This window comes from Sturnus vulgaris, chromosome 9 (assembly GCF_052056855.1).
Source record: "Sturnus vulgaris isolate bStuVul1 chromosome 9, bStuVul1.hap1, whole genome shotgun sequence".
Classification (NCBI taxonomy): Eukaryota; Metazoa; Chordata; class Aves; order Passeriformes; family Sturnidae; genus Sturnus; species Sturnus vulgaris.
The window spans coordinates 23,844,923-23,863,500 of NC_142251.1; the positions used below are offsets into that span (position 1 = coordinate 23,844,923).

The 18,578-nt window shown below is 39.7% G+C and overlaps 1 protein-coding gene across 2 annotated transcripts; it reads left to right on the plus strand.

Annotated features, from left to right (window-relative positions):
* Positions 1–77: 77 nt before the first annotated feature.
* Positions 78–16,732, plus strand: UCHL5 (ubiquitin C-terminal hydrolase L5). Of its 2 annotated transcripts, none has more exons than XM_014886752.2 (11): positions 78–466; positions 1,797–1,860; positions 3,604–3,709; positions 10,945–11,070; positions 11,155–11,216; positions 11,295–11,425; positions 12,750–12,813; positions 13,885–13,987; positions 14,394–14,507; positions 14,680–14,778; positions 16,120–16,732. In XM_014886752.2, exons 1-11 carry the CDS (start codon positions 385–387, stop codon positions 16,162–16,164), a joined length of 996 nt encoding a protein of 331 aa, XP_014742238.1. In that variant the 5' UTR covers positions 78–384; the 3' UTR covers positions 16,165–16,732. The 2 variants fall into 2 exon arrangements, with proteins under 2 accessions (XP_014742238.1, XP_088026268.1); XM_088170142.1 differs by lacking the exon at positions 78–466 and adding an exon at positions 7,027–7,110 and having other exon boundaries at positions 1,830–1,860.
* Positions 16,733–18,578: the final 1,846 nt, after the last annotated feature.

Below are 18,578 nucleotides of genomic sequence, written 5' to 3' on the forward strand. Positions count from 1 at the left end.
GTCTCCCGCTCCAGCCCCGCCCCCCGCGCCCCGACCGCACCGCCGGGACCCGGATGGGGCCGCGCCCCCCGTGCGGTGCCCGGATGGAGCCATGGTCGGGGTCAGCTCCGCTCCCCGCCGCGCCGCCCGAGGGCCCCGCCACCGCCGCCTTCCGTCCCCTAGCCGCCCCGGAGCGCATCCCCGAGGCGCGGCGCGGCCCTCCCGCGGCCGGGGCCCTCCCGCCGGTGTCCGTAGCTGCCCCGGATCCCGCAGCTGCCCCGGATCCAGTCCCAAGCGCCGCTTCCTGCGGCCGCCCCGCCTCTCCATGGCGGTGCCCGGCGCGGGTCCTGCCGGGAAGGGAGCGACGCGGCTCGGCCTCGCAGCCTGAGCGGCGGCGGCGCCGCCATGTCCGGGGGCAGCAGCGCCGGCGAGTGGTGCCTCATGGAGAGCGACCCGGGCGTCTTCACCGAGCTCATCAAGGGCTTCGGTGAGGGTCGAGCGGGGCCGGGCAGGTGGTGGCGGCGGCTCCGCAGGGCTGTTCCCGCGCCGCTGGGTGCTGTCCCTGCGCGGGGAGGGGATGTGAGGGGCTCGCTGGGCGCGCCCCGCGGGGCTGTGTTGCCGCAGGGCCGGGGGGGCGCCGGGAGGCGCTGCCGGGGCGAGCGCGGCTGCCGTGACGGAGCCCGGCCTGGCCGCGTGCGGGCAGCGCGGCCTGCGCGTCCCGGCGCAGCCCTGGGCCCGGCACCTGTTGCTCTGCCGCGGGACTGCTCGGCACCAACGTGTCGCGTAGAGTCACAGCGGCAATTAGGTTGGAAAAAGTCTCTCAGATCGTCGTGTCCAGCCTATGACGCAACACCACCCTGTCAACCTGACCGTGGCACTGGGGCCATGTCCAGTCTGTCCTTAAACACCTCCAGGGGCCGTGACTCCATCACTTCCCCGGGCAGCCAATTCTAATGTGTGATCTCCCCTTCGAAAAAATTCTTCCGAATGTCCAACCTAAACTTCGCTGGCACAGCTTAAGGCTTACGGCTCGGAAGGTGTTGGGGTTACAGAGCCCCAGTAGTGAAGATGTTCAGGGTAAGGGCTGTGCCTAGGCTGAGCTGTGGGGATTGGCAGTGGCTGGTAGCCTGCAAGCAGCCACCTGGCCTTCTAGAATGTTAAATTTTGTGTTAAATTGCCTTTTAAAACTATGAATATATGGTTATTACAACAGGCTTTCAGCCAAAGAACCAAAATGATTTTACTCCACGTTCCATGGGTTTATAGTTTCTGTCATGGCTTTTTCTCAGAAATGAAGTGCAGACACTCTTCTTTTATGCTTTTATTTAGCTAAGAAATGAAACTTCCACGTGCTTAATATTTGAACCTTTTGGGCTCTGTATTATGCAGATGTCCTGCTTGAGTGTACAGCATCTTTGGTCTACTACCATTAGTCTTTGGAGATAGATGTTTAAAGTTCTGCTTTTGGACTTGCTGATAATGCTGTTATAAACAGTGTTGTTTTCAGTTAAGCGAAGGACATGAGGTGACCAGAGATATTTAATCTCTTCTGATTCTGTTTTAAATGCAACTGTGTCATAAAGACAGCATCACTTTACACAGGTTCAGAAATTCCTGAAGTAATTTCTCTCTGTCTGTTTGGTTTTTTTAAATCAAGGTCAGTTAAAGCCCACAGATAGACTTTTCCACAGCCTGGACATACTAGTTGTAAATATTGCATAATGTCTTTGTGTTTTCTTCCATAAGTCTGTCTTTACAGGCTGCATCCATTTTTAAATGGGTTAGTTGAAGAAACCTGTATTTTTTCCTTATTTCAGGCTGTAGAGGAGCACAAGTTGAAGAAATATGGAGTTTGGAGCCAGAGAACTTTGAAAAATTGAAGTAAGGCACATGTTTTTTATTCAGATTTGTCTGAAGTCTCTCAGAGAATGTGTACTAAACTCAGGTGTATTTTTGGTGCATTTTTTATTTGAGGCATTTTGTGCTTGTGTATTTTCCTTTGGTTTCCACAGAAGTTCAGTAGGATTTTGGCTTAATGGAATACCTGGCAGTTAAATTGGTCTTTATTAATGCTTTGGTACTTTATCTAGCTTAGTCAGGTTTTGAAAGATGTGCTGATAGTAGCTAGAATGTGGAAGTAGATTTCTAATGATTTTTCCATTAGCTTACCTTATAGCTTTTAACAAATTCTTGGGCGAATTTCTGATCCTTGCTTTATCTCCCTTCCTCCTCACATCCCATGATGTTGCCTCTGTTGTCTTAAATTATTTTCCAGTACTTAGTACCTTCATAACTCGTTTTTCCTGCAGAACCACTTCCATATGTATGTGAAGGCAAATAGGATTTTTTATAACTGATAATGACTGGTGTCATGTGGAACAATTTTGCCCTCATTAAGCAGCATTAATTCTTTTAACATTTTTGTCCACGATATGTTGTTATCCATGTTTACATACAGGATTTTAAAAGGAAATATTATCTAACCTGGACCATACTCTTGCATCTTGTGCAAATATCCCTTACTTGTAGAATTAATCTTTGAAAAGATACAGGAATTGGTACAGAGGATGTGCTTTTAGAATTTTTGACCGAATGTGTTTGACAAGCAGCACCTGAATGCAGAAATGTTGCCTACAAAGCAGTTTATTTGCTGTCTGCACCATCAGAACATTTACCTGTTTGTTCATTAAGTGACAGCTTTGTGTATCCTGGGAGATGTGTGTCCTTCTGGTCCTGAGGGATGGCCAGCTTCCATCCTCCATTCCTATTTATACCTGCAGTATTTTACACAATGTATAAACACTGGGAGTGAAAGAATATAGGAGCATCTTTGGTTTCTAAACAGCAGGTCCACTGAGAGAATCTGAAAAAATGCATCTCTGACTTCTGGCCAGAGCTTAGGAAAAGTTTCTTACACAGTACAGGTGTATGTTTGTCTTGTAGAGAAACCTTTTCTGGCCTCTTTGTGGTGATGACCTTGGATTTGAGCTGATGAATAAGTCTTTTCTTAATCTAACTGTAGATTTTGTAAGACCTATTTCCTTTTCTGATAAATTTTTGTATTCTGGGAATACTAAATACAGTGCAACATGTAGTAAAAGCTGTTTGCTATTCAAGATGTGCAGTCTGAAAGGCAAGACACACTTTTACTAGAAGAGAAAACTGGGTTTCTCTTACTTGGTGAGATAACTCAAAGCATGACATTTCAGGAGAGATCCTCTGGGTATTTCTTCTGTGTCTAGAAGGATTACCAAAACTTTAGTTCCTGCTCTTGTATATGACTGACAAATGCTTTGGCAGCTGTTTAATCAATTCAAATGAGAGATCTGCAGCTATAAAAGGTTGCAATAACCAGGAAAACTGGTCCTGACTTCTGAAAATTAATGACTAAATGCTAATTCATTTTTAGCACTTACAGAAATGTTGTTTAGCACTTAAAGAAAGAAGGCTGAATTGTCTTCTGCCTAATTAAAAGAGCATATCTGAAAATTTCAGGGCAAGTTCCTGATATTTAGAAAGAATTAACAGAATTACCTCACCAGCATACAGCTAAACTACAGTACAATAATTTTAATATTTTTCATCAGTACTGGTGACCTTTTTCCAATAAATTTTGTTTTTCAGGCCAGTACATGGGCTGATTTTTCTCTTCAAGTGGCAGCCTGGAGAGGAGCCAGCGGGTTCTGTTGTCCAGGATTCCAGACTGGATACAATATTTTTTGCTAAGCAGGTATGAGAAATTCAGTAATTGTTTCAGCTATATCATGAAACATAGCTTTTAATACCAAGAAAGTAAGCTGGTTTTTTTTTTGTTAATATGTATACAGAAATTAGTATTTTGCAAGGTAAAATAGCTTCCACGAATTCTGAGAGTAGGAGTTGTGTATTGACAAAGCAAATCAGTTTGATCTGTCAAGTCAGACAAAAATAGCAGCTGTGGAAGAGTAAAGCTCTTATTTATTTGTGAGCCCTCACCCATAAAGTAACTCAGTCTTCTGTGCAGTAAATAGTGACTTGGTAAATATTCTCAGCAGAATGAGCAAATTACTTGTTTTGAAACCACTTTCAACAACTTGTTGGAAGAAATTTATTTTGGTGCTTTTTATATTTCTTATTTTTCTCAAATGCTCTGAAGCTGGGACAGTTTATGTAGGTTAATGCTTTCCTTTAAGGGTTTGCAGATCATTTTGGCATACATATTTTAAGTATTCGAATCTGAAAGGTGAATTTAAATTAGAAACAACAGGTAAAATTGGTTTTGCTGATGTAATCCATAGTGTTTTATTAAATACAAAGTAGTACTGAAATTTTGTCTTAGAATTAACAAACTGCCGTGTCTGTTGTTTGCAAGCAAGAAAAGCAAGAGAAAGTGACCAGAATGAAAGTAGGAGTATTTAAAATGGGTGTTAATTACAAAACATTGATATCAAAGGGCAAATTATTAAGATTTCTGTTAAGACTGTTACATAGTCTAGTTGTTGGGGGGGGTTTAGGGTAGGGGTTTTGAAGGGCTTCTTTTTTTGGTTAGGTTTTTTTCTTGTTTTATTTCCCACCACAAATGCAGAAGTGTTTTGAATGTAAATTTCAGAATATGAAAAGATCTCCATACACTTCCAGATAAAAGTATAGAAATATGGAAAAAATGCAAATAGCCATCCTGCCCACTCTGTACCTGCACTTTGGTTTTGTTCCTTTTATAACTGCCTTCCTGCTTCATGCTGTTGTGGATCAGCTTTTTTAATGCTGATTCTCTTCATTCTTCCCCTGCTGCAGCTCTTCAGTCCTGCCAAGCACTGCCCACCATTTTTATGAGACAGTGATCAGCAGCAGTTTGCTAATTGTCTTTATAGTTTAATAGCTCTCACAGACACTGGCTTAGGTTGTCATTTCTACCTAACCAAGCATACTGTTAGTAGTCATGGGCTACTAGCTAAAGAACAGCCATGAAGCAAAGAACTTAGAGAAAATCCTTGATGTAACTTTCAAGAGGTAGTTACATGGTAGGAAGAAATAACTCTCATTAGAATCTAGAGAGGGATTTTTTGGAGGATATGGGGTTTTTATTTTAAAGTGAAGGTAAATTTTCCCTCACTCAAGGGATTTCATCTTGTTTCCTGTGGGTAGCTGAGGCTGTCCTAGAATTGCTGTCCTTCTGAATGCTGAAAAGTTTCAAAGCATTTGTCTGCTTGCTCTCCTTTTGCCTTTTCCACCCCCCTTCCCTTTTTTGAAGCTTGACACTTTATTTAAAGGCAATGGCTAAGAGGAGCTTTCTTGGGCTTTAAGATGAGATTACAGAATGTACATCACAAGACTTGGATAATGTCAGATTTGATAACAAGCCCCACAAAATTAAAGGCTGATAGTGAAAAGTCTTCCATAGTTTTCTTTGAGACACTCATATTTTAATGTGTTCTTGAGCTGAACCCTCCTTTCTAATTGTCCCTTTCCTTCACCTGCTGCCTTAAAGAGTTCACTGGAGTGACTCTTATTACTAGCATGGAAAGCAGTTTCTGGAAATGTTGACTCTCAGAATAGTGCTGCCTGGTTATGCCACTTGATGACATGGAATTGGTGTTTCAAAAGTCATTTGCAAAAAGTTTAGAATTATAACCTTTTTCATTTTTTAATGTTATCTGTCAATCAAGTAGAGTGGCTTTTCAAAATTAAAACATTCCTTGTAGACATATATATGCTTGTGTTTCATATCAGTTCAGTTTTGCCTGGACTGAGCTATTGTGACTGAACAACTAGAAATAGGTACAGAGAAATTATTATTAAAAGTCAACAGAAAGAAACTGCTTTGGATATTCTGAAGGAATCTGTTTAATACTAGTTTAGCTCTAGTGACTTTCATATTGAAGAAAGTTAGCCTGGGTTAGAGATCCAACTTGACAAGCAATGTTTAGAGGACTTACAGTCCTCTACAGTGTAGAGCAGTACAGTGTTTTCTTGAGCAAGTGTCTGATCTTATGATTTGCTGCTGATGAGAGCTGGGTGCAGTGAATTTCTGTGATCCCCCAGCAGTTTTCTGTGCATATTATCTGGGCTGGCCTCTGCTGTACTATGAGATGTGTCTGTACAGGACAAAACTGGTAACAGGTAAGTGAGAGACCAGGAGGTTCTTGATGGTAGTGCTGAAGTTACTGCATTTCTCAAAACTGCAGTCTGAATCCTTCTGAGTCACCCAGGAGCACAAAGCAAGATGAGCATTAGTATTGAATATTTGTATTGTGAAAGAGCAAGTCCTTCCAGCCATGGTGCAGCTGGATTCATGTGTATTTTTTATTTCCTCTGTACGTTTTAAGCCAAGTTTTATGTTGGCTTTGAGGATCTTTTCAGAAGACCTTTTTCTTCATTACAGAGTGATCATGTAAAGTTACACTATGTTCATTTGTAGGCTGGAATCCCAGAACAAATAGATTGGTTAGGGCAATTCTTATGGCATTTAAGGTTATTGATCTGTTGATCTGTATCTTCGAAACTGTCATGACACTGGATCCTGAAAAATCTCAACAAGTCTTTGCCTCATTTTCCTTTCTCACACATTATCTTCTTTTAAATGTTCCCATCTAAAGACATTTGGTACAATTGGTTTTACTGCAGACATATTTTCAAGTGTCTTCCTGAATCCTGTGTGAGCAAGACAAGGTTATTGTTAATATAACAAGAGTTGAGTAGAGGAGAATTTTTGTTTCTGTTCAACTTTATTATGTGTTCAGTCTTAAAAATTATTTCATTGTGGGGAGCTTCAGTTAGAGGTAGAAGGCCATAACTCTCAAACTGTCTAGTAAAACATCATTAAAATTGCATTAGGAAACTCAGTTTTGGTAAGAAGCTTGTGCATGCTCACATTTTCCTCATTTCCACTTCCATAGTGATGTTGTAGTTAAATTCCTAATGGCAATGAGATCTTGTTCCAAGTTAAATCATGACTGTGTTGGGGGGTTGAATTTTGAAGTCTGTCTTGTATGCATGCATATTAAAGGGTTTTTTAATGGTCACTTTTATGTGCACTCATGTTAAATTTGGCCTCCCTGTTATGCCTAGGTATGGTTTGGTCCTCTAGTTGAGGCCACAGAACTCTGGAGGATCTTACATACCCTTTGAGCTAGGATACATAGGCACAATGAGGTGAGTTAAGGATACAATTTCAGCCTTAACTCAGAATTTCCTGATTTCTGTGTTGCTTTGGTGGGCCCGTGCTGTTTTCACACACAGTGGATACCTGGTTACACCGACTCAGTGGATTCAGCTCCCTTCCATGCTCTTTGGAGGAGCTGCATTCTCTGCCAAGCACTGCAGAAGTGTCTCTGGACAAAAAAAAATGGCATTGTTGCAGGCCTGAAACTGCTTTTTTTGACTTTAATAAATTCTTCAGCTTTTAGTGTGGAACTATTGGTATTTTGCCTTTCTTAGGTGCCATGTATTTATTTTATTTTGCATTGTCAAGACAGAACATTAATTAATTGGGAATACCTTCAGAAGGAGTGTCTTTATAAATGATACTGTTAATAACAAAACATTGGTCTCTGATTATGTTTATGGCACTAATGTAAGCATATGTATTTTTTTTTTTACATTTCCAGTACTTAATTGATTTCAAACTCAAAATTTTTGACCCTTTCAGGTTTGATAACATTAAGACAGACCAGATACCTGTGTTAAAGCTCAGTTTGGAATAACAGATAATTTAGAAGAAGTATAACTTCAAGAAATTAAACAAATCAGAAAGAGATTTTCAGTAACTGAATATAGCTGTAGAAAGATTATATCTTTACTCCCACAAAATTCAAATGGAAAATAATTATATCAGGTTTCTAAACAAGAATAAATTGTGGAACTTTGTGCTAATGCTGAATTTTTCATGTTGAGCTCTGTAAAACTGACTGTTCTGTAATGTTGGGATGTTTAGAAAGTGAAGCCCAGGGATTTCTGGTTATACTACCAATTGCAGCACAGGCTTGTCCACAGATTTTTTGAAAAGCAAAATACATAATCCATCAGGTAGAAGATGTGAGTCAAGAATTTAAAGTGCTTCTGCCTAAAGCTGATGCAGAAGGTCAGTTTGGATCCCTAGAGAAAGGTGTGTGATTAGGCTCCTCTCCCTAATCAAATGGGTCCTTGGTTTGTTTTAAGCTGAGCTTCACTTGGGGATAGATCAATCTTCTCTTGATACATTTCTGTGTATGTGTGTTACGATTTTCTTTCAAATATTGTTAAATACACCTTGAACTTTTGCCTACAAAATCTTTTAACTATGAGTGTCTGCTCTAAGTTAAGTCTTGTGTATTTATCAATCTGATACCTCACCAAGGCTTTGTGGACAGAAATATTCTGGCAAATCTTGGTATTTCAGGACAAATATAGAAAAACCTCTTAATCCTCAAGTCCAAATAAAAATCTTTTGGGAACAACCTGCACTTATTGTCATGTTACCTAAATGCAAAAAATGTTTTCTGCTAATGCCGAGGCACCCTAAGTAAGAGATAGACTGGGAATTAGAGATGGGTATCCTGAAGGATTCTCTAGGTTGTGAGTGGAGCAGTGCTGGACTGGCTGTGTGCACTGGTGGCATTGTGTCTGTGTGACACATAAATCCAGCACTTACCTGCATTTGGTCCTGCCATCATGTCCTCACTCTGCACTTCTCACCCTGTTTGTGAGCCACCAGTGGCAGGATATTCCCTTATTCCATCGTGGTAGTTTCCTTTGTCATCTGCATCATCCAGGTACACACTGGACTTTTATCCATTTCCTTCTATTCCTCTGCTGCAGGACTGTTGTTGCTGCCTTTTCCTTAACTCCTGCCTCTCACTTGACTGAAGTTCTAGAATGTATTTCTATGATGTATTTTCATTTCAACAGCTGGAGGCTGTTGCCTCAGATCCACATCTTTTGCATGTTGCTTTCTAGCAGTCAGACTTTGTTTAGCTTGGTCCCTATATACTTCATCAGACTTATCTCATGCTGTAGTTGGAATACAAAATATGCTTAAGGGCCAACATTTGATGAGTCCATTAATTCTTTGCCAAGTCTGATTTTTCCTCTGAATTTATTTTCTGTTTCAAGCTTCTGTGTCCTGCTGTTCAGCAGTCTCAGTGCTGATCTTGCCTCTAGGCAAAAAATCTCAGTAAATTTCCCTCCCTTGTTTTGAAGCCATTATTGAGTTGTCTGTAAAGAGAGCAACTGATTGTTCCATCTTGATTTTTCAGCAAAATCAGTTGCCATTTACTCCCATCCCTCCTATAATGCCCTGTATTAATTATAATTTGCATATACAATTTGCTGTAGTGACCCTGCCTTTATTGTAACAGCACTGTTCTCACAGGGTGTCAGCACAGATGGCTGTGCCTTCTTTTGCTTCTCTACCAGCTTAATTACACTGCATCAGCTTCACCCACTCTCATCCACTTGAGATTTCCCTGCTTTCATGCCACAACTACTTTACAACTGTCTCTACTAACATTCTTTAGTTGTACCTCAGAGAGTCTTTAGTTCATTTTCCTGTGTTACAGGGTAATTCAGAGGATGCTGTTCTGCTAGTCTGGGAGTTTGAATTTTTCTGCTGCTAGTTGTTCTTTATTTTGCTGCCCGTCATGGATTTTCCTTGTATGTCCTGTATTTTGCATCTGTGTGTATTCTAGCCCTTAGTTTGTGTACCTGCAGTTGGTTTAATTCGCGTTTTGGCTGCTGTAATCTGTTCAGCATATGTAGTTGACTCCCCTGATTACCATTTAAGTCAACTAGATTGTATTTTTCTTAAATTAAGAAGTGTTTTATTATTTATCATCTGCATACAGACATAATCTGAACTGAGAACATCTTGAAGCATAGAAAATAAATTTATGATGTGGCTTTAGTATTAACATACTAGGTTTTCCTTTGTTAGGACTAGCCTTAATTGTAAAACAGGTTGCTTGGGTTTTCTTTTTTTTTTTTTTTTTCTCCTTTCTTGTTGGAAGTGGTTTCACATTCACGGCCCTGAACTAATTTTCATTTTTTTATACAAAATTTACATCTTCTCTGGAAGTTTTTAGGTTTAATTAGCATTTTCAATTGCAAAATAGTCTCAAAGACTAGTGATACATTACTTTTTCCTAACCTGTAGCTCTCTGAGAAAAAAATACTAATGTAAAGTCTTTTATTATGGCCTCATACCATTTGACTACAGTGCATTTAGTTAAATCTCAAATTATATTTAATAGTCCTTATAGCCTCTTTCTTTGAATACAGTGTCTTAGTTTGGTTATTAGTAAACAACATTAAAGACATGGCTTTAATATGAAGGGGGTTGTTTATATTTTTTAACACTCAAATGTAACAGTGTCAAGCTAGTAACTAACTTGAAAAGGATGGATATATTGGACAAGTATATTATTCAGCTAACTATCATTTAAACAGTCTCTGCATCTTGGAATACTTTTAAGTTTTACTAGTTTATCCCTTGAAATTTTTTGTCCTTTTAATAAAAATTCTAAGTTCCATAATGTGCTTTTTTGCTTCCAATTATTTTCTTTTTACTTCCTACTCCTAGTAGGAAATCTGATTATTTGAAGGACTTTGCTTGGGAGAGTTGACTTGTTTTTAAGGCTATAGATAAAATAACACAATTTGGGCAGCTTGCTTTGAACATGTGTTTTTTCACAGGGATCTGAGGATTTCTACCTTTCTTCCATGCCTTTCAGTAATCACTTTAGGGAGATGGTGAGGCAGTGGAATGACAGTTTCTGAGGACAGCTGTGAAATAAGTGATTTTCCAGTGCATTGTATATGGCAGCTATGCAGAGCTGATTTTATTACAGCAAGGGCTTTTCTGTAGCTCCCCAGGTATGAAATGCAGTCTGTGTTAGGGTGCAGCTCTAATGTGAATCAGCATAGAAAGTGTGTGTTTGTAACAAAAGCAAACTCAGTTTGGAGTGAACTTTTATCCCCAGTGCTGACCAAATTCTCCATGCTTTTTTCCAGGTCATAAATAATGCCTGTGCTACTCAAGCCATAGTAAGTGTGCTGTTAAACTGTGCTCATCAAGACATTCATCTAGGAGAGACCTTGTCAGAATTTAAAGAATTTTCCCAAAGCTTTGATGCTGCGGTGAGTGACCACTGTCTTGTGCCTTTTGAGTGTCACAGTGTTAGAGCTGTGCTGCTTTACAGCTGTTCTGTTACTTCCTTTCAGATGAAGGGTTTGGCACTGAGCAACTCGGAAGTGATTCGGCAAGTCCACAACAGTTTTGCCAGGTAACATATGTTTTAAATCTGGCCAAAATTTGAGCAAATCCTTTTTAATCTCAGGGGGATCTTAAATTTTCTTTGCAGACAACAGATGTTTGAGTTTGATGCAAAGTCTTCAGCAAAGGAAGAAGATGCCTTTCACTTTGTAAGCTATGTTCCTGTTAATGGGAGGCTATATGAACTAGATGGCTTAAGGGAAGGACCAATTGATTTAGGTAACATTTTACATTTTTGCTGAACATGCTTTATTTTAACAATGGCTTTTTGCAACAAATTGCTCATATGTTATAGGCTCGAAGCAAATAATTTATTAAAATAAAGAATATCTTGAAAGTTTTCTGAATGTGCTGTAGGCTTGTACTTCCTTGCAGTCGTTTGTATTGTTTTAGTTCTGTTGGTCTGAAAATACAATTTTCTCCCTGCTTTCTCCATGTCTCTGATGCTCTCTCTTAATTTAGTAGTCAAATGATCAGATTGTGCAGTCCCTTTCAGAACCTTGATAGTTTTGTTGCAAGAGAGGAATTTACATAAAGGGAGAATGTATAAAGCTGACTCCAGGGACTTTTTTTTCCATTATGTGGCTTGTGTTTACACATTGCCCTCTTTCTTCTTAGATAGCAAGTGTTTTCCTAATGGTTTAAAAGAAAATAGCTTTATTCTCTCTAAGATGGTATTCTGTTTTGTAATCTATCTTGAGATATGTGTGCCCTGTTGAGTCTTGAAAAGCTCTGCATTTCCTATCATGTATCTGTACTTTAGAGTCTGATACATTGTTAACATGTTCCACACTCCATTCCCAGAGTGTTTGCCCAGATTTGTTGACAATTTTGTTTAGGTTTAGGCTGAGCAACAGCTTGCTACTTAATCTTGTCTTTAGTCTGTCTAGAGATACTGTACAGTCTGCAGACGTAACAGTAACATCATTTGTATGGTCACAAGATCATGAGTCTCTAAATTTATTTCAAGGTCTTGAAATTACAAGATAGGCATTTTCAATTTAGGAAACCACCTGTCACATATCTTAAAATCAAGTCCTCTATCGTATATCCTTTTATGATTTTTCTTTCTGCCTGACCTTTTAACATTATATTGCATTTACATAGACAAAATCAAGAGTTAATATTAAACAGCTGTACCTGTCCAGTGTTTTCCTTGCTGTCTGCTTCAATGTTGTCATACCAACTAATTTCCCATGTGTCATAGAAATCTTACATGACATACTTTCCCCCACCCCATTATTTCTTGTTATCAGCAAAACAAATGTTAGATGCTTATGCCCTTAAAATTTAGCTTTGTTCCATTGCTTTGGCCGCTTTGTTATCTAACTATTGTTATTAATAAAATATCTTCCACCTCCTGAAAACCACCCGAGTAATTTCAGACTACAGTAGCCAGGGAAAAACTTGTTATATACTCTGAAGTTGCTGCATAAGCCTGAAGTATACAAGTCGACTTTGCAATGCATTTTGCAATGATAGTGAATTTTTTCCTTTGTTAAATTTTGCAGAGATGATGAATTGTTGCCTGTTTTCTCCCCAGGTGCATGCCATCAGGATGACTGGATAAGTGCAGTGCGGCCTGTCATAGAGAAGCGCATACAAAAGTAAATGGTCGTGATGCCTTTAACACATAGCACCTTACCTATGCTTAAAAACTCCATAGTCTGAATTGCCTTCAGTTAAAGGATTTCTGCCAAATTTCTAAGCAGTGCATCATTTATGCATCATTTTTTAATGCATATCACTGTGTGACTTGAGAACTTGTTGCCCAACATGCAGCAAATGTGATGATAGATAAATCTCAAATATACTGTGCTGCTGCATAATTAATCTGAGTAGGTGTCTGTATAGTGAAGAGAGATCCTACAAGTGCTCTGGAAAAGAAGATTATCTCTGTTACACAGCTGTGGATCTTTGTGAGTGAAAGCTGAGAGTGCCATGACCATGAATAACATTTGCCTGTGCACTTAAAATCACTAGATAGTCATTTTGTCCATAAAACTGGTATTTAGAGATAAGAAGTTTTTCTTAGGAATGACTTGTCTTAGAAATTTAAGATGGCAAAACATACTCTGGAACTTTCCTACTTCTTAATTTTGATTCCAAACTGCAGTCCCAAATTCATTAGAAATAAAGTTGATTTTTATGCCGTTTTTAAAGAACAATTCTAAGCTTTTGCTTGAAGACTTTTTTTTGATAAGTAAAACAGCACTACCGGGTTGCTTTTGGAAAATTTAACCTCCAAAAGGCCTGCTAGTCTAATTGTTGAATGTACTTCTCACACTGTGTAGGGAACTCTCCAATATTTTCTAACAAGTAATAGTTATGAGAAAGTAAAAACTATGGTGTGAAGCATCTTCTGTTAGTTCTGTTGTCGTGGTTTTTTTCTTTTTTGGGCAGTTTCAGTATTTGTGACCACAGACAGGAATAGTAAATTTTGGAGAGAGAAGGTTATTAGGAGTTACATATTGGATAGAGTTAATTTGTGATCTGATTTTATTTTGTAACAAGATTGGATCTGTAGCACAATTCAATTTAATAGACCCATTTAAAGTTTTGTTTCCATGAAATGCATTCCCTAAAATTAAATCGAGGAGGAGACTTTTGAGTTATGTTGGTAACTAATTTTGAAAGTGGGTTGTCTTTGTTGTTTTGTTTTTCTGTTCCTCGTTTAGGTACAGTGAGGGTGAGATAAGGTTTAACCTGATGGCTATTGTGTCTGACAGGAAGATGATATATGAGCAGAGGATTGCAGAGCTACAGCAGCAACTGGCAGAGGTAGACCATGGAATTTTAATTGCTAAAGTAATTATCTGATAGTTCTGTGTGTTGGCTTTACTATTCACTTCCCTTCCCTGCTCCAAATGGAGTAGCAGTAAAAAAAACAGGGAGTGATTGCTAGAGGTCTGTCCAGCACAGAGTGATGCACTCAGTGCTGCAGCTCTGAGCTGAGCAATCAGCACAGTTCTGACCATGTCATTTTGACTTTCTGCTTGACTCATTTGCTGTGGTGCTGGAACCAGTACCTGCTTGTAACTAACTGCAGAAAATCCTGGAATGTTCCTATAATGGTAAACAGAACTGAATCTTTCTGTGATAGAAATAGACTTGAGACAAAACTTGCTTTAAAAAAAAAATTAAAAATGCAGTAACATCATCCATTTAAATTTTTGTTTTCTGGAAGGAGGAGCCTATGGATACAGATCAAAGTAGTAATATGTTAAGTTCTATACAATCAGAAGTTGCAAAATACCAGATGTTAATTGAAGAAGAGAACCAAAAATTAAAAAGATATAAGGTATGTAGTCTTTGCTTTTCTGATGAAATTACTGGAACAACTGTAAGAAAAAGCCAGCTTTTTTTTATATATGTATATGGGAGCTTTGCAGTTAATCTGAAGGAACTGGATGGGGACTAGAAGGTAGTTCAGTTATATAATAATTCTGTTAATGCTTTTAATTTATTTTTAGATTGAAAATATTAGAAGAAAACATAACTACCTGCCTTTCATCATGGAATTGTTAAAGACTCTAGCAGAGCACCAGCAATTAATACCATTAGTAGAAAAAGTGAGTATTTCCTAGCTGATGGTACATTACGATAATTTTTCATACCTTCTCTTTTAAATAAACAAGCCCATGTCATTTATTCCTCCAAGATCTTTGGCCAGGGTGGCTCCCTGCACTCCTGTGGCCGCTGTAGCAGGCGGTGACTGCACGGTGGCAGCCATGGCACAGCACCGGGAATTCCCTCCCTCCCTTTTCCCTGCTCCTGTGCTCATTTACTGCCTTGGGTTTCCCCCTTTCTGAGGTATCTAGCCCTTAGCATTGATTTACTGCCAAGGTTTGTATTAACACTTTAATAAATAAGTGTGTCTGCCACTTTGGCAAGGTTACTAAACTGGTCAAGTACTTGGATTGTACTCAGCTCTGTGCCAGAGTGAGTGCCAGAGGCAGGATCTCTGATTTTGTACTCACTCAGAAAGGATCTCTGAATTATATAATGAAAAAAGAGCTGTGTATTATTTGAGTACACTCTTTAGCTGAATTTGTTTAGGAAGGTAAATTTGCAGGCTCATAGTTTTTAAGAGAGTAACTTAGAGAGTTCTAATCCAGTTTCATGTTAACAGAAGTCATTTATAACACCCATCAAGCTGCTTTCACAAGTAAATTACCAGTGAACTGGTGGTAACAGATCTTAATTATAAATCACTGAATTAGTGCTGTTCTGTTCTATAATAAGTGGTAAGGAGAAGTAGCCTGATTCAGAATTAACTAATGTTTGGACAGAAAGCTGTTGGCCAGAATTGCTTCTGAGTTGTCCCCTCTTCTTTCCCAATCTGTTTCTTAAGTAAATGCATAAGGAAGAAAGTGCCAATTCCCTATCAATTTGAACTATTTATGATTGCTGTAAGTTATGAAAATCTGTCTGCAAATATTTTGACAGAAACTTTTGTGGAGTTGTTTTCCACTTATTTGAAAGATCTAAACCACTAAGATCTTGGTTTGTTTCAGAGTTTAGTTTTGATAATCTGTATGTCTGAATGTGGTGTTTTCTTGTGACATAAAATGTTTCCATTAGGAAGTTTTTCCATGTTCAATGAAATTGGTATGGAGATATGAAGAATGAAGGCTTAAATTATGTTTTTAAAATAGAAAAAGCTTTCCCCTTACAGAAGTTATCTAATTTTCTTTTGCATAATTTATTTAAACCTGTATTTATTCTTAAAAGGCTTTATATACTAACCTAGTAAAATAGTAGTAGGTTTCTTCTGAAGGGTCCAAATTTACATTTAAATTTTTCTTTTTCCAGCATATTTTTAATATTCAGAAATTTAATGGGTAGTAATTCAAAGTTCCAGGATGCTCTTCATCTTATCAAAGCTTGACATCATCTCCCCTCTTTCCTAGGCAAAAGAAAAACAGAATGCCAAGAAAGCTCAGGAGGCCAAATGAAGATGACTTTGCAAAACCCATACAGTTACTTGCTTCTGATACTATTTTCATGACAACAAATAAAACTTTTCATAAACTTCAATTTTTGTCCAGTGCACGTTTCCCAGTTGTAATGGTTTGTCCTGTACTGTTTGCATGGGTCTGACTCTTCCTTCCCCTGCATCTTGTGCATGTAGTGCTGCTGAGCAATGTTTAGGTTCTCCTGGTCACATTCAGTATTTAACAGTCTGTCTGATTGCTGAAAGCTTGGGAAGTGGACCCAGAAATGTGCAAGGAAAATGTTCCCGTTTTGTCCCACTTGAACTTGAAAATGATACAAATGCCAGAGGTTTAAGTATAAGCATGAGCTTTCTTTGCTCATCCCTAGTAACAGTTACAATCCTTTCCAGTTGTTCAGTGACTTGGCCTGTGTCTTTGTTTTTATGAAGTATGTGTCTAATTTTTTTACAAAATGGAAAAGTATTAATTTAGCTATAGAAACATTTGCAAAGACCAATGTATAATCTCAAAAGAACTGCATTGCTTTAGTAGAAAAGATAATAAATATTCCCATTTTTATTTTGGCAAACTTTTTTCTGTGGTATTTTATTATGGAATAAGATGATTAGGATATGGAGGTCATCAGTCTGGTAAATTGAATATATGCATTCTAAATTTGAGGTAGAAATAAGGCACACTATTGTTTTGGGGAGTTAATATTCTTGGATATAAGGTATTCCTCTTCTGGAGTATGTTCCATTTAAGTCTTTAAAGCAGTGCTTTTTATTTGACTTTTACTGGCGTACTTGGACATGTACAAAAGGAAAAGGAATTTTGCTGAAGCAGCAAATTATTTTTGCTATTATCAACCGATTTTAGTAGCAATTGTTTCAGAAATTAGAAAACATACAGCAAGCAATCTTTCTGGATTCATGGAAGGACAAAAAAAGGACGGATGTAAACATTAAATTTTAAGAAAAATTTGTTACTCCAATGTGTAAGTGAAAAATGTTTTTTAAAAAGACTGTTGAATGCAGAAAACTAGGGTTTTCTATTGTTATTATGAATATTTTTCTTTTTCTGATCAAACTTGTGGCAAATTTTTTGCTTTTTTTGCCAAATTCGTAGAATCAGTTTTTCATCGTGTATGTCTTGGCTTTTAAAGGCAGTTATTTGTATATTAGGACAGCATCACATGAATGCAGAGGTGGACGTGAAGTTGATCCTGGCTAGACTGAGATACAGTTAATGTTCTCCTCGGTAGCTGGTGCAGTGCTGTTTTGGATGGAGCATGAGAATGATGTCGATAACGCGCTGATGTTGTCAGTGGTTGCCAAGCAGTGCTTACTCTGAATCCCGGAGCTTGCAGCTTCTCGTGCGGTGCCAGCCAGGAGCTGCAGGGGCACAAGGACTGGGAGGGGACACGGCCAGGACAGCTGGCCCCAGCGGCCAAAGGGATATTTCCTAGGATATGATGTCATGGCCGGTGTTCAAATCGGGGCAGGGCTGGCTCGGGAGCCTGCTGGGCATTGCTCAGTGAGCGCTGAGCAGCTGCATTCTGCAGCACTTGTGCTTTCTGCTTCTAACACTTCAGGAACGCTTTCTCTTTAGACGCGTGCTTCTCGGTCACCTCCAGCCGCATGGACTTTGCAGCAGTGAAGGTGCAGGAGAGTGCTCATCTCCACGGCTCGTGATGGAGTCTGACGGCTGTGCGCTGCTTTTCCCAAGCAGCAAGCGTATTCCCAGCTAACGCCGACTGTGGACGAGCTTTTGCTGGAATTTTGCAATTCGATACACTGCGCACAAAGCCCGGTGCTCTGCTGCTTCAATCTTCGCCTTCTGTGATCTGCTCTGAACTGAACCGAGCTGTATCGTTCAGCTTCGCCGCTTTTCCGCGTCCGTGCTGCGCGCATCTTCTGTGACAGATGCCGGCATCTCCAGCCCTTGCGAGGCTCCTGATGTGCGCTGTGACACTTGGCGCTGGGAAGAACCGTGCAGGGAGCACAGCGCTCTTGACGGCGTTTTGCAGGTTTTGTAGGAAAAAGGACTGCCCCTTGAATGTGGTGCAAATACAAGTTTCCACAAGTTCCAGGGGCAAACCCCGAGAAAGTCTGTTGTCCTGGATAAGATTCAGACAACGAGAGAGGCAGAATGCGGTGGTTCATAGCACTGAGAAGGAAAGTGCCTGGTCCAGGCGTGTTTCTGCAAGAAGCAGTGCGCTGGAGCCCTTCGTTCACAGACGGCACAGGGCTCTGTGCAAGACGTAGACAATTTGCATCCAAGATGAAAGCGCGGCAGGTTAGAAAATGTGAGGAACGAAGCCGCAGAGCACCGGGTTCGTGTGCGCTTGAAACGATCCCTCTTCCTTCCCCGCTCCATGCAGCATCACATCCTGTCAATCTATACGAGCCAGGATGCACGGCGGAGCTCCTGCT

Bases quoted from the DNA above. Each gene is read 5' to 3' on its own strand.
- UCHL5 (XM_014886752.2), top strand. From the start codon at position 385: ATGTCCGGGGGCAGCAGCGCCGGCGAGTGGTGCCTCATGGAGAGCGAC. The intron at 11,426-12,749 runs GTAACATTTTAC...TTTTCTCCCCAG, and splicing joins GGAAGGACCAATTGATTTAG to GTGCATGCCATCAGGATGAC. The intron at 14,779-16,119 runs GTGAGTATTTCC...CCTCTTTCCTAG, and splicing joins TAATACCATTAGTAGAAAAA to GCAAAAGAAAAACAGAATGC.